The sequence below is a fragment of the Urocitellus parryii genome, chromosome 3 (genome assembly GCF_045843805.1).
Source record: "Urocitellus parryii isolate mUroPar1 chromosome 3, mUroPar1.hap1, whole genome shotgun sequence".
NCBI classification, from domain to species: domain Eukaryota; kingdom Metazoa; phylum Chordata; class Mammalia; order Rodentia; family Sciuridae; genus Urocitellus; species Urocitellus parryii.
Genome location: NC_135533.1, coordinates 156323460 through 156345021, shown reverse-complemented (window position 1 = coordinate 156345021; position 21562 = coordinate 156323460). Strand labels below are relative to the sequence as shown.

Below are 21562 nucleotides of genomic sequence, written 5' to 3'. Positions count from 1 at the left end.
CCTGAAAGTCTTTACCCTTTCTCTCCACAACCAGGCCTGCCACTCTGCTGTGCCTATATGGAACACACAGATAGGTGTAGTGCTGGGTGAGAAAAAGATGAAACCTGAGCCACCAAGGGCCAGAACTTGTGAGCCTTAAGCCCCCCAACTCTATTACTGACCCATGGCTGGCCCTTTCCCCAGAGGCAACCACAGCATCTATCAGCTGGCACTAGCATCTACCCAGCTCTGTTTCTGAAGCCTCCTTGCCCAAGTGCCCAGGGAGTTATGGCCTCTTTCAAACGAGTGTTTTATTTCTCCAGAGGAAGACCAATTCCAAGGAGAACAAGTCTTACTTCAACTGACTTTGAAAATAATAAATTAAGTTTTATTTGGCCTGTATCTTATGCTGGCTAGTGAAGAACTCAGTTTCATTCATTACCAAAACCAAAAGTTAGGGGCCAGAGATGTGGTACAGTGATAGTGCACTTTGCCTAGCACATGTAAGGCCTTAAGTTCAAAAAACAAAAACCACAAGTTAGATGTACTCTATAGCTACTCTTCCAGGACCTGTCCCCTGGCCAGCTCTTCCCCTCTAAACAGGAATATAGGAAAGAGGTACCTCAGGAGGTGGGGAAACCAGGAGAGAAGAAATACATCTGGATCATACCAACCTGTCCCTGTCTAGCTGGGTATACCAATGCTTTTTTTTTTTTTGGTACTGAAGATTGAACCCAGAGGTGCTTTACCACTGAGCCACATTCCTATTCCCCCCTTGTTCTTTCTTTTTTTTTTTTTTTGGTTGTTGATGGACCTAAAAAGAAATTTATTTGTATGTGGTGCTGAGAATTGAACCAAGTGCCTCACACATGCTAGGCAAGCGCTACCACTGAGCCACAGTCCCAAGCCACATTCCTATCCCTTTTTATTTTTCAGACAGGGTCTCATTAAGTTGCTTAGGGCCTCACTAAGTTGCTGAGGCTGTCCTCAAACTTGTGATTCTTCTGACTAAGCCTCCTAAGTCACACCTCCCAAGCACACCACTGTGTCTGGCCCAAGGCATCATTTTTAATCTCTTGGCATTCACTCAGTTTTTATACCTACCCAAAGGAGTGATATCACCTGCCTAGAAAGCTATCATAAGGGATCATAAAGTATAAGTCTTTGTTAACTTGTGAGGAGCGTATAAAGGACTGGACTTCGTTTTTTAACTCCTAGATCACTGAACAGCATTTGGCTTGGGGTAAACATGCACTGTCTGTTGACTAGAAAATGAAAGAGTACTACCATCAAGGAAATCATTCATTCATTCTACAAATACTCACTTGCTACAGCGCCTGGCGTGGGGAATTCAGAGGCCAGAGCCTGCCTTCTACTGCAAAAGGGGAAATAGGTTAAACAGAGCAAACCAGTGCTCAATATAATGCCAGATCCCTTGGGGCGGGGGAGTAAGCTAGGTGGAGAGTGGGTTATCAATCAGGGAGGGTGAGGGAGGACACAGATCTCTTCCAGTGACTAGGAAAGGCTCCTTGAGAAGGCATTGTCTGAGATCTGAATGACAGAGGTACAAGCCAGGGAAAGGTCTGGTTGGGCCTGGCAGTTCAGGCTCATGGAGGACTTGTTAATTGACTGGATGGGGCTGTTCCTGTACATTGTGCTCCCTTAAGCACATGCCTCTCCTCCCCTTATTTTGGAACAGGTCACATCAGCATCTGCTTCTCCCACCAGAGACAAGACCCTCTGGATACCTCTATTTGCTTCCTTCTGCTCTCCTATCTTCTCAGTTTCTTAGACTAAGTTCATTTTGGATTTTGTGACTTCAGAAAATGTGTATGTATACACTCACACACACTCAATCACACTGACACAATATGTCAAAAATTTAGACATAACCAAACTTTTGTGGATTTTTTTCTTTTTTGTGTCCGGTCTTTTAAGTGCTAAGGATTGAGCCCAGGGTCTCATCCATGTTAGGAAAGGGATGTATCACTGAGCTGTATAGCTCCTCTTCATTGGATTAATTTTTCATTTTGTCAGAACAGATCCTCAAATGTTTTTCCTAATAAAAATAATCTTTACTATTGCATAAAAAGATGTAGTTTTAGTCACTGCTATGGACTATGTTTGGGTCCTCCCAAATTCTTATGTTTAAGCCCTAATACCTTATGTGATGGTACCTGGAGACAGGGAAGTAATAAGGTCACAACAATAGGGATTCCATGATGCTATTATTACCCTTATAAAAGGGAGAGGATAGTGCTGGCTCTCTCTACCATGTGAAGACATAGCAAGACAGAGCCCTCACCAGGACCAACCAGCATCATAATCTTGTATTTCCTAGGATCCAACTATGAGAAATATATGTTTGTGTTTAAGATATTCAGTCTGTGGTATTGGTTACAGCACCTTTTATTGACTAAGTAACTCTAATCCAGATTTTTTGGAATGCAAAACTACTGCAAACTCAGAGGTGAAATCTAGAGCTGGTACAAAAATTTAACAAGGGAGGGTCCTTGTTAAATTTAGTAGGTTGTTTTTCTTCTGTATTTCTATGACTTAAGCATTTCCCTGATATTAATGTTTTAAAATCTATCAAAAAATTCTAAATTTAAATATATTTTAAAATATTAACAGCCATGGCAATGCAAAAGGAGAAAAAAAACCAAATTATTATTTTAGGTAAAGTCAGGGCACATGACAACATGGGAAATGCTATTACTAAGTGTTAAATAGTAGGGGTACTGGTACCCAGAAGGAAAAGTATAAGAACAACATGGGCAATTGCTGTGGTTTGGATGATTGTCTGAGGTTCATATATGAAGAGTCAGTCCTCAAGGTGGCAGTACTGGGAGTGCTATAGACCTTTAAGATGCTAGGCCTAATGGGAGGTCCTCAGGTCACTAAGAAGACTGTGGGACAGTGGTCTCTTCCTCTCTTTCTACTTCCTAGTTCGAGGTGTGACTACTTGGTCCAGCATACATGCTCCCACTATTACCATCTGCCCTAACAGAGGACAAATCAATGGGTACCCACACACACACATGACTTGATCTTAGAACTTGAACCTCCAAAACTAAGAACTAAATAAATCTTTTCTCTTTATAAATTAGTTGCCTCAGGTATTTCATTATAGTAAAGTGATGCAATCAAATAAATATAGATGCAATCAAAGAAAGAAGAGAAAATGTGGCATCATGGAGGTAAATACAATTTGCTTTAAGAAAGGTAACTTTTCACATGCAGTTTATATATCCATGCTGGGGAATGAACTCAGGGAACTCTACCATTGAGCTACATACCCAGCCCTTTTTATTATTTTTAAAATTTTGACACAGGGTAGAGTTGCCCAGGCTGGCCTCAAACTTGCCATCCTGCTGCCTGAACCACCATGCCCTGTTTGTATCGGAGCTTAAGGATATAACCTGGCAAGTACTAACTCCTTAGAATGCAAACTCTAACCTACTGCAAAATATTTCTTTTTTACATTCTAAGGCTTGTGAACTATGAAGGGGGAAAATGGAGAAAGAGCCAATCTCTTAGAACATTCAAATTAAGAAACTCAGGGTTGCTCTCTGCTTCCTGTTTGCCATGTCCTAAACCACTTTCCTCCTCCATGCTCTTCTGTCATGATGTTTTGCTTCATCTTGGACTCAAGGCAAAGGAGTCAACCATCTATGAACTGAGACTTCTGAAACTGGCCTTGGGTATGCTATCAAGTGCTCTACCACTGAGCTATACCTCCAGCCCTGTTTTTAAAAATACCTTTATTTTATTTATTTACTTTTATGTGGTGCTGAGGATCAAACCCAATGCCTCACATATGCCAGGCAAGCACTCTACCACTGAGCTACAACCCCAGTCTGGTCTGGTCTTTTAAAGAATGCTGTGGGGTCTATTGCTCTGTGCTGTCTACAAAGGTAGCAGCCATCTCCTATTTGGCATCATGGCTTCCCTCAGACCTCTGGTGAAACCCAAAATTGTCAAAAAGAGGACCAAGAAGTTCATCTGGCACCTGGTAAGACTAATATGCCAAAATTAAGCACAACTGGTAGAAACCCAGAGATACTGACAAAAGGGTATAGAGAAGATTAAGGGCTAGATCCTTATGACAAACATTGGTATGAGAGCAGCAGGAAAACAAAGCATGTGTTGCCCAGAGGCCTCCAGAAGTTCCTGATCCCCATTATCAAGGAGCTGGAAGTGCTGCTAATGTGCAACAAACCTTCCTGTACTATGACTGCTCACCATGTTTCCTTCAAGAACCTTAAAGTCAGCATGGAACAGCCCAGCAGGCCATCAGATTCACCAATTCCAATACCAGACTGAAATGAACAGGTGGCTCATGGGCACATTTTTTTGTGTGTGCTTAAATAAACTATAAAAACTGCCAAAAAAGAAAAGAAAAACAACCTTGACTATTCTTGCATGTACACCTTTCCCAATTCGTTTTGAAATTATATTATCTTGTCCTAGAAAAACATCTGTTTATATTTTGTGTTTCATTACATTTAGTATAATAATTTGCAGAGGACTTGGTATAACTCTGTTTATGTAGGTCCTATATGCTCTTAAGTAAAGTAGTATAGGTTATCCATATAAATCTTACACATTTTATAGTTATTCTTAGATATTTTATAATTTCCCTATTTTGTATGGGATCCTTTTTTGTTATTTTTTAAAATTGTTTCATCTCTATTATTAAAGCTATTGATGTTCTTATATTGATCTTCTAACTAGCTATTTTATTAATGTTTTCATAAATTTTTACTTGATATTCTAGGATTTTGCAGGGTAGTTTTCTCTTTCTAATCCATTTACCCCATATTTCTTTCTTTTTGTCTTATTGTTTAGAGCTTCAAATAGCATGCTGACTATTAACAACATTATGATGGATATAATATCTTCCCTGTCTTATTTTTAATTCCTATTTTAGAGAAATTAATTGTTTCCAGAATAAGATGTTTCCCTATTTTTCTTACTAGATATTCTTTATTAAGTTAAGAAAATTTGGGGCTGGGGATGTGGCTCAAGCGGTAGCGCGCCTGTCTGGCATGCATGCGGCCTGGGTTCGATCCTCAGCACCACATACAAACAAAGATGTTGTGTCTGCCAAAAACTAAGAAATAAAATATTAAAATTCTCTCTCTCTCTCTCTCTCTCTCTCTCTCTCTCCTCACTCTCTCTTAAAAAAAAAAAAAAAAAAAAGTGAAGAAAATTTATTTTTCTGACCTGAGAGGAGGTTTTATCACATGTGCCTAATGAACTTAACAACTGACTGGCATTTGTCAGCTCTACAGTTTTTCTCCGTATATACGCATAATATGTATGTGTCATGAATTACATTCAAATACTTTATAATGTTTAATGATCTTTACATTCCTGTAATTAAAACCATAAATCAGGAAAAATAAAATTAAAAAAGAAATTCAGGGCTAAAGTGGTAGAATGTTCAGCATACATGAGGCCCCAGGTTCAATGTCCAGGAATACACACGTACACACAAAAGATGCATTTGGTTGGTAGTTTGGAGACCACTGGGAGATGAAGGAAGTTTCTCATTTTGTAGTAACGATAGAAAAACAAGTTAGGTGGTAGGCAGGTCAGCATGCCATGGCCCTCCCCACCACCTCAACCTTGTGAGTACCTACTCTTTTCAAGGCATGTCTCACCAACTCTACCTACCATTGTGATCCAGTTCCCAGTCTGGAGTTTGAGACTGTGGTTATTGATTACAGGGGTTAGTATTAGCTTCAGCCAGAGTTGGGCTTTGGTTTTATAGCACATGTCCACCAGAAGTGAATCTGGACTATTGTCTTGAGCAAAACTGAGATCAACGGCCCATTATAGGAGGACAGGGTACAGGGGCAGGCAGCTGTCACCCCCAGGGAATGGATGCAGAGTTGTCTACTTAATCACAACATATTACTGGCAAGTTTTAGGTCACATTGGTATAACAAAGGTGACCGATTGCTTCCTGGGGCTTTGAAAGCAGAAGTGGATGAGGAATGGCTGTCTCTTTCTTAGGATCACTACGCTTGTATCCAAGTGGCACAGCCAAGCCAGACCCTACCCCCACCCTTACCGCAGAAAACAGAACATGAACATAAAACTGTGTCAGTGCCTAGCTCAGGGCTGCAAAAAGCAATTAGCACTCTCAGCCAGTAGGGTGGGGTGACTCCACATGCACCAAGGTATGGTAGAGGGTCCCCTGGAAACCCACTGGTAGCTGTCATTATGGTAACCTGACCTATTGTCTGTTGCTCTGTGCAAAGAAATGGATCTCTGAGATCTCAGCCTTCTGACTGATAGAGCTAGAAGCATCCAATAGAACATAGCAACCCACAAAACCCCCTAAGAAAATTGCCTCCTCCCAGGAGGACCTTGTACCTAGCACTCAGATGTATAGTGGGACAAGGAGAATTTTGCAGAAGGCTCGATATTGTTTGTTGGCCCTTCCTGATCCTCAGGCTGAGCATATTCTCAGGTGGGCATGGCAGCAGGAAGTCATCCTCTACCATGTGGGACAGTTAAAAGAGAAGTAAGAGCAGAGAAGACCAGCAAGGAAGCTGAAATAAAAAACAGCAAAGCTTAAGAGAGAGCAAGATGAAAGAAGCAGCTACCCTGTCCAGAATTCATTAGCTTCTTCCTGCCGTGGCTTCCTACTCCTTTGATTGAGCCAGTCAGGCTCCTCCATGGCAAAGCTGAGATCCAAAGTAAGGAGATTTCTGAGAAGCAGGGGGGCGGGGAGAAAGCAATCCTGGTGCCCCTTTTCCTTGTATCGCTACAGTCCACATTCTCTGAATTCACCTGGACTTTATTCTACAAAACAAGAATATCTCTGACAAGCTGCAACCTTCATGTAAAAAGCAAACTGAAGAACTAAGTCTATGGTGACATGCCCTTCACATGTCTGCTGACCAGGCTTCTTAATACATGACTCCTGCACTTCAGTATTACCTGAACATAAAGGTACCAACAAGAAGCCTTTCCTACCTCCAGCATCGGGACTCAGCTCGGAATCCTTGGACATTGTTGTCCCCTCCAATCAAATACACGAAGTTGTTGAGCACTGCAATGCCCTGGTTGGACATGCGGGGGGCCAGAGAGGCAGTGAAGTGTTTCCATTCTCCTAGCAGGGGGTTCAGGTACTTGGCCTGGTCACTGAGAACTGTGGATGGTGTGGAGTGAATGCCCCCAAACCCTACAACACACTGGAAGTCTGAACGAAGCTCCGTCTGGGGGCTCTGCAGGCTGGGCTGCAGGCTCTCATTCCGATGATACATAAGGGCACTGGCCACTGTGTCCCTCAGTGGGCTGGGGTCCAGCTTGTCATGTAGCCGCTGAAGGACCTCGGCTTCCATCAGAGGAAACCGCACTGTTTCAAGGAGCTTGGGAGGTTCATGCAGTGAGATCTGGTCAGCCTGCACCTGCTCCAAGGTGTAATGGTAGAGCAGGGCCCCCTCATACACCTCAGTCTCACAGGACACTTCCAGGCGATTGCTGCTGAGGAGGGAGTAGACCTTCTCCAAGGGAAGCTGGCGATACTTGTCAGTCCGTGAGAAGGCTACAAAGTTTTTGAGGATGTAGGTGTCCAGCTGTTCCGTCAGGCGGCTCAAGTCAAAAAGCTCTGCCAGCCGGTAGACATCAAGGATATTCTCCTCGTCCACCCAGGACATGAGGAAATCACAGCAGAAATGGATAATTTCTGGGATCTGCAAAGAGAAGGACACCCACTTAAGCCTGGGTTGGCCAACAACATTGAGGAGTGGGATAGAGTGATGGCAGAAATAAAGCTTACACAGCCCCTCTCAACTGTCCCTAACCTTTACGGACACACTAGAGATATTTGGGGATTACAACAGACTGACTGGGAAACATACCAAGTGGGCCAAATGTGGCATATTCTTTTTTTTTTTTTTTTTTTTTTTTTTTTTAAGAGAGAGTGAGAGAGGAGAGAGAGAGAGAGAGAGAGAATTTTTAATATTTATTTTATTTAGTTCTCGGCGGACACAACATCTTTGTTGGTATGTGGTGCTGAGGATCGAACCCGGGCCGCACGCATGCCAGGCGAGTGCGCTACCGCTTGAGCCACATCCCCAGCCCCTGTGGCATATTCTTAATCTCTAAGCCTCAGTTTCCTTATTTATAAAACAGGAATAGTTAAAGTTGAGAGGAATATGTTGACAAATGCACAGGAACTAGCTGGCACAGAGGAGATCCTTCATATATGCCAATTATCTTTTACATCAAAAGTACAGGCTCTCCAGAGAAGAATGAAGCAACATAAACTGTCACTGTGTCAGGCATCCCTGATTAGGAAGGTGCCCTGGACTACTCCCTGACCCCACCTAGGGCTTTTTATAAGAGTCTGCCTCTCCAAAAGTAAAGGGACTGAAAACATATATCCAGTTCTTTTCTCCTGCTAGACCCTCACTATAGGCAGCTCAGTCAAAGCTGCAAGCCCAGAGATCCCACCAGAGCCCATGAGGCCCAGGCCCAGGCCCAATATCACCCACACAATCAAAACTTCCAGCAAAGCATCTCCAGATACCTGCCTAGCATTCACCTCAAGACCATGACTCGGCTTTCTTGAAAATCTGGCAAGCCATCCTGAGACTCCTGCCTGAGTCAAGAGACCTATTTGACTCCAGTGAGAAAAGAGTCCCCAAGTGTCTGAATTACATATTCTCAACTGCATAGAAGCACTGATGGATGGGAAGGAAAACAACTGAGAGAATGGCAATTGGATGAGAAGGAGCCAAGAACTGATCTATAACCTGACCTGCTCTCTGCCAATGCTGTTCAAGGATACCCTGGGCTCTGATAGGCAAAGCATGGCAGAAGAAAAGACATAAGGATATGTTCTAGTGAAAAATACCTGGAATGACAAACCAGGTGCTGATAAATTCTTTAGGAAACGGGATTTTAGAGTTTCTTTAAAAATGGAAATATAATCAGAAATGGTGGTGCATGCCTATAATCCCAGTGACACAGAAGGCTGAGGCAGGAGGATCATAAATATGAGGCCAGCCTTAGCAATTTAACAAGACCTTCAACAACTTAGCAAGACCCTGTCTCAAAATAAAAAAATAGGTCTGGGGTTGTAACTCAGTGGTAGAGTGCTTTCCTTGCATGTGTTAGACACTGGGTTCAATCCTCAGCACCACATAAAAAACATCTATACCAATAAAATAAAGGTATTGTGTCCACTACAAAGGAAAAAAATATTTTTTATAAATAAATAAATGAAAAGTAAACTTACTGGTAAAGACTTCAGCTCTTGGGTTCAATCCCTAGTACCAATAAATAAAAATAAAAATGGGAGTATAGCTGGACTTCTCTATTTGCAGGTTCTACTTGTGAAGAAACCAACTATAGGTAAAAAAAAAATATTCAAGGCAGGTACAGTGTGCACACCTGTAAATCCAGTGGCTTGGGAAGCTGAGACAGGAAGAATGTGAGTTCAAAGCCAGCCTCAACAACAACGAGGGGAAAAAAAACTCAGTGAGACCCTGTCTCTAAATAAAATATAACATAGGACTGGGGGTGTGGCTCAGTGGTTGAGAGTGTCCCTGAGTTCAATGCCTGGTAGCCCGCTCCCAAAAAATTTGAAAAAACAAATTGCATCTGTACTGAACACATATAGACTTTTTCTTGTTATTATTCCGTAAAGAATACAGCATAACACCTATTTACATACCATTTACATTGGATTAGATATTTCAGTAATCTAAAGATAATTTATGACAGAAGGATGTGCATAGGTTATATACAAATATCATACCATTTTATAAGGGACTTGAACATCCTTGGAATTTGGTATCTGCAGGGGGTCCTAGAACAAATTCCCCAAGGACACAGAGGGAGGACTGTACCTAATCAACAAATTAACTATTGCACATAGTGGAATTTAATGGTATTTGAAGCTTATTAATAAATATTTAACTCTTTTTTAAAATTCAAAAGAAAGCTCAGGCTTGCTTACCAGGTGATATGCTAAGGGCTAAATGGACACCTGCAAACTGTTAGGGAGGTATGTGCTCCACATGAGATATTCTCATGGTGCTGTGTTAGATTCTGAAAGTCTTCATTTGACCACTTGTTTTATACCTTAGCAGGTACTTCTGCTTTGCCTCTTTCTTCTAAACTACTACTTCTGTCATAGGCCTGGGTCCTGAAGACCAGGTTTTGAGGAGAATGTGAGAGCCCGCTCTAGATGAGCTTGAGAAGCAGTTCCCTGGAAAGAGCCTGGTCTCCCACACCTGAACCTCTCTGCTTCCCATCCTATCCTTCCTATCCTGTTTTCAGAGCCCTGTGATAGATGGAATTTCATGGGGGATACAGCCGAGGCACACCCATGCAGAGGCCCACAAAAGGCACAGAGAAGGGAAACATTTGCATGGGGTGACCCAGAAAGAACAGTTTTGTTGAGCCAGGCATGGTGGTGCATGCCTGTAATCCCAGTGGCTCAGGAGGCTGAGACAGGAGGATCAAAAGTTCAAAGCAAGTCTCATCAATAGCAAGGTGCCAAGCAATTCAGTGAGACCCTGTCTCTAAATAAAATACAAAATAGGGCTGGGATGTGGTTCAGTGGTCAAGTGTCCCTGAGTTCAATCCCTGGTACAAAAAATAAAATAAAATAAATAAATAAATAGAAGAGTTTTGTTGGAATTCAGACCCAGGTCTCTGGGGACACTATGAAGTCAGATCCTGGACTAGCACAGAGCACAGCATACAGGGGCAAGCTACCAGTAGTCACTTGCTATAGTAACGAATGGACTCCATGATGTTATGCCAGGTAAAATTACTTTACAGGCTGGGGCTGTAGCTCAGTGGCAGAGTGCTTGCATAGCATGTGTAAGACACTGGGTTCAATCCTCAGCACCACATAAAAATAAAAACAAATAAAACAAAGGCATTCTGTCCATCTACAACTACAAAAAAAATTTTTTTTTAAATTTGCTTTATACAACACTGATTTGTAAAAAATACACTAAAAACAAAGTCAGTTGCTGCCCCCAAGATGGCCTTGGGCTCTCAGAAGCAATGGTCAAACCAACAGAGACTGTGGTGTCTGTGCTGAGAGGTGAGAAGGAAAGTAGTATTATGGAGGATAATTTGGTATCCATATACATGAGCAATGCATGGAGGAAGAGAGGGCAGAAACCAGCTAGGAGGAGGATATAGAGAGACAGAAACCAGAACAAAATGTGAAAGAAATGGAAACAGAACAGAGACAGTTACAAGCATGATTAAAGAGGATGGACTTATCCAAACCTGAATAAAGTGAATGAAAAAGATGGAAAGGCTCAAGGAGTCTGAGGTTCTGGGCCCAGGGTGCTGGTACAGTGGTCAAAGGACTCAGATCAAGGAGACTAAGGGGAACTCCAGGAGGGTGCACAACATGGAAAAGGAGAGGGACAGGAGGATCTCAGTCACACTGTGGGGAGATTTTCTGAGCCAGCTGAGGAGGAAAGGGCAGTGCTGGGAGGTTGGAGAACCAGATGAATGTTCCCATGTAACCATGACAGGGAGGTAGGAATAAGAGAGATCTCTGAATGAAAGAACACAAGGAAAATCTTCTGCTATAAAGTCCACACTAGGTCAACTCCACCCACCCCTCATGCAAGTACTACAAGACAAATCATGCTTCGATCAGCCTAACAAGTATGTATGGAACACCTCATACCTAATCAGAGAGCAAGCAGGGTGTGGGAGGCTACCACAGCCTTGGTGTGCCAGGTAGGGCTCCAGATACCCACAAGACAGGTTGAGTTTTTCCTAATTGGCCCAAACAAGCTCTCACCTGAGTAAAAAGTCAAGCGTGACAAACTCAGTGTAACATTTCATTTCACTTTCTAGAAAAGTGGGAAGAAGTGACTCAACCTAGACTGAGCTTCTGATTAACACCTGAAGGTCCAGCCCTGTGTAATTGCTCCCACACTACTGAGTCAATGAAATCTTCTGAAACTCAAGACACACCACCAAACCTTCAGAAATTTCTATACTTCTATAGGAAACAAGTATCTGAAAACAATTTTAAAGAGATGGGAGTGGCTGAACATAGAAAGCAGGCAGAAAAGGCCTGCACGTGCTGGGCTGGGGACACTGACATCATGGCACAAAGACCCTTACATACACAAGCCTCAGGGTCACCCCACTTGCCTTTCTGCAAGATCTTTTTCCTGGCAGGGAAACCAAGTCAGGGAGAAGGAGCAGCAAAAGAGTAAAGGGCAGAGGCAAAAAACAAGGTTGCCTGAGGGGTGCTGGAAGTCACTCTGCTTTAGCTTTTTCACTGCCTGGTGTCCTGACCCTTCTGACCCACATTATACCAATGCCACTACCCAGTGGGCACCATGGGTATCTGGAGAAATTCCAAGGGGATACAGATCTGCTTTGCTTGATGAGGTGAGCCTTACCTGAAGCTGGCAGGCAGCGACCAGTGTCTCCTGCACGTTGCTCAAGCTGAGCTCTAGTTCAGAGGTGTATATGAAATGCAGGATTTGGCACATGGCATTGTAGGACACACCATGGATCAGGACCTCTTCCTGTTCCATCTCTTTCAATCCCCCAGCAAACATTCCTCTGCAAAGTTAAGAGAAAAGACCATAGTCAGATACCAGTCCAAGCCACAAAGAACATTTAGAAAGGAGAATCAAGTACCCAATAGGGTGACAGAGAGTGGGCTGCCTGACAGTGTGCATAGTAGAATGCTGACCACTCTATGCTCAGAGTAAGCAGCATGCACATGGAAGTCACCTTATGGAAGGAGCCTGAGAGTCTGGGCAGCCATTCTAGAAATCACTTGTCTCCCTTTCCATGGGCTTTCAGGTGCCCCATATACACTTCATGAAGGCAAGCCCATGCCTGCTTGTTTTTTGCTTCATTCACTAGTGCAGTTCTCAGGTCAGAGCAGCAGCTACTCCAGAGTATGTTTGGAAAGAATATGCTAATTAGTGGGAAACAAGTAATAAAAATAACAGTCATTGCATTCAATATATGTTTATTAAGCTCCGACCAAATGCTAATAACAATTTCCAGAGAAGAAGCGATAATCATGAAGTACATTGGTAAGATTCCTATGTACAAGTTTAATGCTAGCAAAGGACAAACAAGAAAAGTTAAAAAAAAAAAAAAGAAAGAAAAGAAAAAAGTAAAAGAAACATGGTATTTTGGATTTGGAAATGCCGGGAAGGAACTCAACAGGGCATCTGATCTGGGTGTAACTCACTGGAGCACTGAGATGAAGCAGGGATAGGCTCCTCCAAGGAACTGAGACCTAAGGGTAGGTTGGTAGCAGTACATGCCAGGCAGTGGAGGGCATCCCAGGTAAGGAGACAGGTGTACAGATTCTGGGGCAAGGAAAAGCTTAGGGCAGCCAAGACAGGGGGAAATAAGTAGGAGGTGAGTCAGGACCAGGCAGGGCGGCAGGCCTGGTTACCTCTAGGGAAGGGTAGACTGTGTGCACTAAAATCTGAGTTTAATGAGACTCTGCTGTGTGGGAATTTTACAGAGTGTGGCATAAACGAACATTCTGGAAGCCTAAAGCAAAGGGCCTAAAGAAGGGCTGGAGGGGTAAGAAGATCAGTTAGACAGGAGGCTCCTACAGGTGACCTAGGCCCTGGACAGGTTAGTGTGGCTGCAGTCACAGCTGAGAGTTCTGAAGAGCTCTACTGGGGCACAGGAGAGAGAATCTACTGACAGACTGATTTCAGGAAGTGCAGGGAGGACTCAGGGACTTTGCCGGGTGACGCTGCTGGGTAGATGGGAATACTCTTACCAATGGGTAAAAATTCAGGAACTAGTTTAGGGAGAATAGTCATTGTCCTGTCATTGACATGGTCAACGTGAGATGCCTGTGAGATAACCAAGTAAGGACATGTGATTAGGTACTGAGAAGTAAAAAGTTGGCAGCCAAGGCTGGAGTGTTTTTGTTGTTATTGTTTGATTTATTTTGTTTTGCTATGCTTGGGATGGAACCCAGGGCCTTGCACATGTTAAGCAAGTGTTCTATTACTGAGTTACAGACCCAGCCAAGGGCTGAAGATTTAAATGTGACTTGAAGATAGTAGAGCCACTTGAAGATAGTAGAGACCCTATTTCAAAACAAAAATAGATAGATTTTTGTGTTTCAACTGGGTAACATACATTGCTCAAGATTTAAAATCTACTGAAAATCTGCTAGTACCTCATGTCCCAGCTTCCAATTGGTTCCCCTCCCAAGGGTAGCACTCACTATTCCTGAGGCAGTTCATATTCAGCACCTTAGTTTTTACTTAACTAAACATCTTGTAAACTGATCCTTATCTATGTGAATAAGGTTCTACATTTAGATTAGTTAGAATTTTCTTGCTATTTTGCATAATGGATAGTCTCCCCACCCCACAGCATTCTGCATCTATATATGCCAGGATTAATTACCACAAAAGCAGCTGCTGGGACATACAATCACACTTTGCTCTTCTTACATCATTCCCTACAGTGGAGCCAAGTGCCTCCTCTGCACCCACAACCTAGGAAGCTAACTCTGCTACAATGAGAGGGAGAAATCTTACAATGAATGAGACAGAAAACTCTCATCATGTGTCTAAGAACCTTTTATAAATTTTTTTTCTGAATAGGAAAAATTTTTGCCAATTTTCTATTAGTTGAATTTTGTTCCTACCTTTTCATTTTTGTTTTTGTAGTGCTGGGGATTGAATACAGAATCTCATGCATGCTAGGCAATCCCAGCCCCTATCTTTTGGTTTTATGATGCTTTCTGAATGCATAAATTTGTCTTTTGCAGGGAGGTAGTGTTGGGGATTTGACGTAGGGCCTCACACTTGCTAGGCAAGCCCTCTATCATAGCCTTTTAAAATTTTTGTTTTGAAATAGGGTCTCACTGAATTGCCCAGGCTGCATCTAACATGTGATCTTCTCACCTCAAGTAGCTGAGATAACAGGAACGTGCCCAGCAGTCTTTGTATTTTGTGGTACTGGGGACTAAACCCATTGGCACTTTGCTACTGAGCTATACCCCAGGCTTTTTTATTTTTGTGACAGGGTCTAAGTTGCCAAGGTCAGCCTCAATCCTGCAATTCTCCTACTTCAGCATTCCAAATTGCTGGGATTATAGGTGTGTCCCATCACATGTGTTTTGTTTTTAATGTAGTCAAATTTATCATTTTCTTTCTTGTGTCTGAGTTTTACGTCAAACTTAGAAGGACTTTTTCCCTCTGGGTTGATTATATTAGAAAACATTTCCCTATATTTTCCTCTAATTTTTTTTAATTGTTTAATACTTCACACTTAAAACTGTTGATCTGGCTAAGATTTAACTCAATGGTAGAGTACTTTCCAAGCATGTACAAGGCTCCTGGATTTGAACTCAAGCACTGCAAAAACAAAAACAACTGTTGATCCATGTGAAATTAATTTTGGTATAAGGTGTAAAACAAAGGTCTGACTTAATGCTTTTCTACTTGGTAACCCTGATGTCTGTCTACCCCTTCCTGATTTATGATGCCTTTTTATCACCTACAAAGTTCTTGATGTGCTCGTGACATTTCCAAAATTCCTAGACTTTTTCTATAATCTTTCCTTTCTTTACCCACCAGAAGCCATTTCAAATACTTCAGCTTCATAATATGTCCAGGTTAGGGCTGGTCTCCTTTCATTACCTTTGCTTTCAACAATTTCTTAACTGCTGCTTGCTTTTTTTCACTTGACCTTTATAATTAGCTTGTGCACCTCCTCCCAATAAACCCTCTTAGGAAGAAACACATTAAACGTCTAGGTAAACAAAGAGAGAGCTAGCATCTTTGCAATGAACACAGTGGACCTTCTTATGTGTCCAGTCACCCTTGTGGTCTCTTTTAAGGTCTTGCAAGTCATCTTCCTACAGACCTGGCACATGCCTGGTAAGTTGATTCCCAAACATTTTACTCCACGTGTAGCCAGCCTCTTGAAGTACTTCCCCATGCACTTTGTAGTGGTCTGCACTTTTCAGAACTGTGCCATTGCATGCACTTCCCTTGTCTGATTCCTCTGCCCAGCACCTCCAAGATCATGATGTCAACACTGATCACTACCCCCTGAGGAGGTACACTGGCACTTAGACTGACAGATTTCATCATCTTAAGAAAGGATCCACTGCATGAACCTTGACTGGACCCTGAATGGAGGGAGGGAGGAGGAAATATAAAACATTTTAAAGACAGTTAGGAAAATCTGAATATGGACTTATCAGATGAAATTATGTAATGATTATAAATTTTCTTAGACTTTATAATAGGTATATCAGAATGCCCCTAAAGAGGCACACTGAAGTATTTAGGGATAAAATGTCACAATGTCTGCAATTCCTCTGAAGTGAATCTTACAAAATGTTAGTAAGTGATGAATCTAGGCCAAAGGCACAGATGGTCACTGAACTTGTCTTTCTATCGTTCTGTAGGATCAACATCTTTCAAGATAAAAATCAGGTAGGAAAAAAAATCCCAAAAGAAAAATTACATACATATCCATTCCCTTTTATATATTTTTTAACCAAAAATTGATATTTAATTCTTTAGTATATAATACTACATTTTAATAACTCAGGAATTGTGTCAAAATTGTTGGGTTGAGCATGGTGGTACATGCCTATGCTCAGGAGGCTAAGGCAGGAAGATCACAAGTTCAAAGCCAGCCTTAGCAAAAGCGAGGCACTAAGCAACTCATTGAGACCCTGTCTCTAAATAAAATACAAAACAGGGTTGGGGATGTAGCTCAGTGATTAAGTACCCCTGAGTTCAATCCCTGGTACAAAAAAAAAAAAAAAAAAAAAAGATGGGAGGCAGTGTGGTGGCACATACCTGTAATCCCAGTGACTCTAGAGGCTGAGGCAGGAGGATCACAAGTTCAAGGATAGCCTAGGCAACTTAGCAAGTTCTTGTGTTATAGTTTGGATGTGAAGTGTCCCATAAAAGCTCTTATTAACACAGGAATACTCAGAGATAAAATTATTATATTATGAGAGCTATTCACTAATCAGTTCATTCTAGTTTGAAGGGTGGTAACTGTAGTCAGGTGGGGCAGGGCTAGAGGAGTTGGGTCACTGGGGACACTCCCTAGAAGAGTGCATCTTTCCTGTAGCTCTTCCCCTCCTTCTCTTTCTGCTTCCTGACCTTACTATGAGCTTTCATCCACTGGGCCCTTTCCCTATGATGTGTTGCCTCACCTTAGGCCCAGAGCAATGGAGTTGGCCATCTATTGACTGAGACCTCTGAAACCGTAGGCCCTAAGTAAACTTTTCCTTCCTGCCAGATATTTTCATCATGGTGACACAAAAGCTGACACCCTTCTTCAAAATTAAAAAGGGCTGGGGATGTAGCTCAGGGGCAGAACACTCCTGATTCAAGTACAAATATAAAAAAAAAGTTAAAATAAAAATGTTCATACCTCATGCCCAATAGGATGGCCCCTATTTAAAAAACAAACAAAGAGAAAATAATGAATTGGTAATGATATGGAGAAATTGGAAACCTTGTGCACTGCTGGTGGCAATGTAAAAATGGCACAACTGCTATAGTGATTCCTCAAAAACTTAAAATTAGAATTATAATTCAGCTATCTCACTTCTGGGGATACAGCCAAAAGAATTGAAAACAGAGTCTTAAAGAGATATTTATATACCCATGTTAATGATAATATTATTTACAATAGCCAAAAGGGGGAAGCAGCCCCCAAATCCATGAACAGATGAATGGATAAGCAAAATATAGCATTTCCATACCATGGGATTCATTCACTCTTAAAAAAAAGGAAACTTTGTCTTATGCTACAACATGGATAGACCTTGAGGTCATTATGCTAAGCAAAATAAAACAGTCACAAAAGGATAAATACTAAATGATCCCATTTATGAGGTATCTAGAGTAGTTAAATTCGAAGAAAAAGGAAGTAGAATGGTGTTGTCAGGGTTGGTGGAGAGGAGATAAAGAAGAAATAGAGCTTGGTGGGTACAGAGTTTCAGATTTATAACATGAAATCTTCTGATTTTTTTTAACAACAATATAAATATACTTAATACTATTGAGCTGCACAGTTAAAAAAATGGAGATGACAAATTTTATGTGATTGTTGGTGCATGTGTGTGTGTGTCTGTGTGTGTGTGTTTACTAGGGGTTGAACCCGGGGGCATTTTGCCACTGAACTAAATCTCTAGTCTTTTATATTTTTAATTTTAAGATAGGGTCTCACTAAATTGTTGAGGCTGACCTCAAATTACAATCCTCCTGCCTCTGCCTCCCAAGTCTCTGTGATTACAGGCATGCACCCACCATGCCTGGCATGTGTGTTTTTAAAATCATAATTTTAAAAAGGATGTTCAAGGGCTAGGGATGTAACTCAGTGGTAGAGTACTTGCCTAGCATGTGCAAGGCACTGAGTTTGATCCCCAGCAATGATGAAAAGATGTTCACCAAGTTTCCAGCAGTTAGTGACCAACCAAAAAGTAGGGGGTATGAATACCACAGAACATTCTGCAGCAGAAAGAATGAAGCCACCTCTACTGTTGGTACCTGGAATTTCCAGGATATCCCAAAGCGCAGAACCCTAACCCAGTGTGCTGTCTCTGATATGATGTGGAGGAGAAAATTTCCTGCAATGGTTCCTTTTGGTCCTAATCCTCATCCAACACTGTGAAGACAGAATGTTCAGAATTCAGGTTTTAACTGAGAAATACTGTGCATGCTGGGCATGGTAGTATACGCCTATAATCCCAGCTATATGGGAGCTTAAGTAAAAAGATTACAAGTTCAAGGCCAGTCTCTTAAACTTAATGAGACCCTGTCTCAAAATAAAATAAAATAAAAAGAGTGGGGATGTTGGGGATGTAACATAACTTAGCAGTAGAAAAAGAAACACTACATGGGGCTGGGGTTGTAGCTCAGTGGTTCGATCCTCAGTACCACATAAAAAAATAAATAAAGATATTTATATTTTTTAACAAAAAAAAAAAAAAAAGAAATACTATACATATGCCATACAGGAGGTTACACCAAGTGGGATCTGGATTAATACCTCATATTCAAATACCTTAGTATTTCCAAAGTAAAATTCATAAAGACTCACACTAAGCAGGACAAAATTATATATATATATATATATATATAGTTTTGTGGTTTAATGAATTTGAATTTCAGAACTTTTGGGGCTTTAGAATTGTGTATTAGTGTTTACAAAAAGAAAGTGTATGGACGTTTAAAAAAAAAGAGAGAGAGACAATGTGTGTAGATATATAGAAACATTTAAAAACAGGTTATAAATTAGGGGTACAACTCAGTGGTAGAGTGCTTGCCTAGCATGTGCAAGGCTCTGAATTAAATTCCAAGTACCTGCCAACACATATACACACATACACATAAAGTATTTTGCTCCATAATTCCTAAAACTAAAAATAGAGAGCAAAAGGGAAAACTACCATCAAGCATGGAAGATAAAAATGATCAAACAGAATCAGAGGTGGAATGGAATGACCATGGAAAAACTGGGGTGTGAGTCCCACTCTCTCAGTTGGAAGCCCTTCCTCCTCCTGAGCTTCATTCCCATCAGCAGGAAAGGAGGGTAGTGGCACCCAACTTCTTAGGGTACAGAGCCATGCAGACAAGAGAGGAAATGAAATACAGAAATGTATTTGTTTAAGTCATAGGTACTGTTTGGCTCTCCATGTGACAAATGCTTGTGATGGTTAATTTTAGGTATCAATTTTGCTAGATTAAGGAATACATAGAAACTAAAAAAGCATTATTATTAGTGCCTCCAGAAGAGAGTGATTTGGGTTGGTGGACTGAATGGATAAGATCAGCTAGGGCCCACATAGAACAAATATGTTAGAGAAAGGGTGATCTCCCTTATCTGATGTTGGCACACTCTTGTCTCCTGTCCTTGGACATCAGAACTCCAGGCTCTCTGGCCTTTGGACTCCAGGACTCATCAGTTATTCCCCAGGGTTCTCAAGCCTTTAGCCTCAGACTGACACTTATATCATCAGTTTTAATTCTGAGGCTTTCAGACTTGTTTTGAGCCATGCTAGTGGCATCCCAAGGTCTCCAGCTTGCAGAAAGTCTTTCATGAGACTTCTTAGCCACCACAACCAAATGAATCAATTCTTCTAATAACTCTCCTTTCATGTATGTACATCATGTTGGTTCTGGTTCTGTCTGTAGAACCCTAATACATGTTAGGCACTCATAGGATTAAGAGGCAGATTCCAGCTCAAGAGTGTGAGACAGACAAGCTACTGGTTCTTCCCAGTGTGCTTACGGCTGACGTGGGGTCATACAAGAAGTCATGAAAAATGCTGGAGGAGCCAGAGAGACTACTGGGAGGGCCAGAGGCTGATACTTGAGGAGGAGAGGTGTGAGCCAGAAGGTGAGTGCCATGGAAAGGGTACCTCTAAACATTATGTATCTGTGTAGACAATTGTACACAGTAATAATCACCTAGCTTTGGGCTTTAGCACCTACAGGGTGCCAAAAGAGTGACCAGGGCTCATATGCACCTCTCAGCTAGCATTATGATAATGAGAGGAGTACTAAAGGACTTCAGGGTAAGGTGTTATAATGTCTTTTATAAAAAAGTATGTGTACACTGGATATGGTAGTGCTTGCCTATAATCCTAGCAAATTGGGAGGCTGAGGCAGGTGGACTGCAGGTTCAGATTCAGCCTTGGCAACTTAGCAAGGCCCTCAACAATTTAGAAGACCCCGTCTCAAAATTTAGAAAGTAAATAAATAAAAAGGGCTGGATATAGCCCATTGGTGGGCTCAATCTAAATACCAAAAAAAAAAAAAAGTAAATGTAGTTGGGTGCAGTGGTGCATGCCTGTAATTCCAGCTACTCAGAAGACTGAGGCAGGAGGATTACAAGTTTGAAGCTAGCCTGGGAAACTTAGCAAGATCCTATCTCAAAATTAGAAGGGCTGGGAATATAGTTAAGTGGTAGAATGTTTGCTTAGCATGCAGAAGGCCTTAGATTCAATTGCAGGAGGCCCTAGGTTCAATTCCTACTACCTAAAAACAGTAAGGCCAGCCAGTCGCAGTGGAACATGCCTGTAATCCCAGCGGCCAGGGAGGTTCAGACAGGAGGACCATGAGCTCAAAGCCAGCCTCAGCAATGGCAAAGTGCTAAGCAACTCAGTGAGAGCAAATAAAATACAAAATAAGGCTGGGACTATGGCTCAGTGGCCGAGTGCTCCTGAGTTAAAAAAAAGTATGCCTATATAAAGACAGGAAAGCAATGTGGCAAAAGTGTTAACTGACATGTATTCAGATGTCCATCATATTATTCTTTTAACTTTTCCTCAGTTTTTCAAATTTTTCCAAAAGAAGATTATGGGGATAGGGATGGAAACCAGAGTAAAATAAAAGGCAAATCTGTTTTACCCCAAGGTATTGTACTTGAAACAGAAGATTAATTTTATAAAAGGCAACATTATAAGTAAATCCAAGCATGACTATCTTAAATAAAGAGAACATGACCAAGAAATGGGATAGCTAAAAGAACAAACTTTAAGGCTCCTTCTGTGTCACACTTGTTGACTGGATCTTCACAGCAG

The 21562-nt window shown here is 41.6% G+C and overlaps 1 protein-coding gene and 1 pseudogene across 5 annotated transcripts in view; one reads left to right on the top strand and one right to left on the bottom strand.

Annotated features, from left to right (window-relative positions):
* The window catches only part of Klhl22 (kelch like family member 22), a 39251-nt gene that overhangs the window by 11719 nt on the left and 5970 nt on the right, over positions 1–21562 (bottom strand). For all 5 annotated transcript variants that reach the window (XM_026401745.2, XM_026401743.2, XM_026401748.2 and 2 more), the window contains exons 3-4: positions 12399–12564; positions 6973–7691 (exon numbers count right to left, since the gene is read on the bottom strand). In XM_026401745.2, the coding sequence (XP_026257530.1) occupies positions 6973–7691; positions 12399–12564 (885 nt within the window). The remainder of the gene's footprint in view (positions 1–6972; positions 7692–12398; positions 12565–21562) is intronic.
* Positions 3923–4310, top strand: LOC113191858 (large ribosomal subunit protein eL32 pseudogene; annotated as a pseudogene).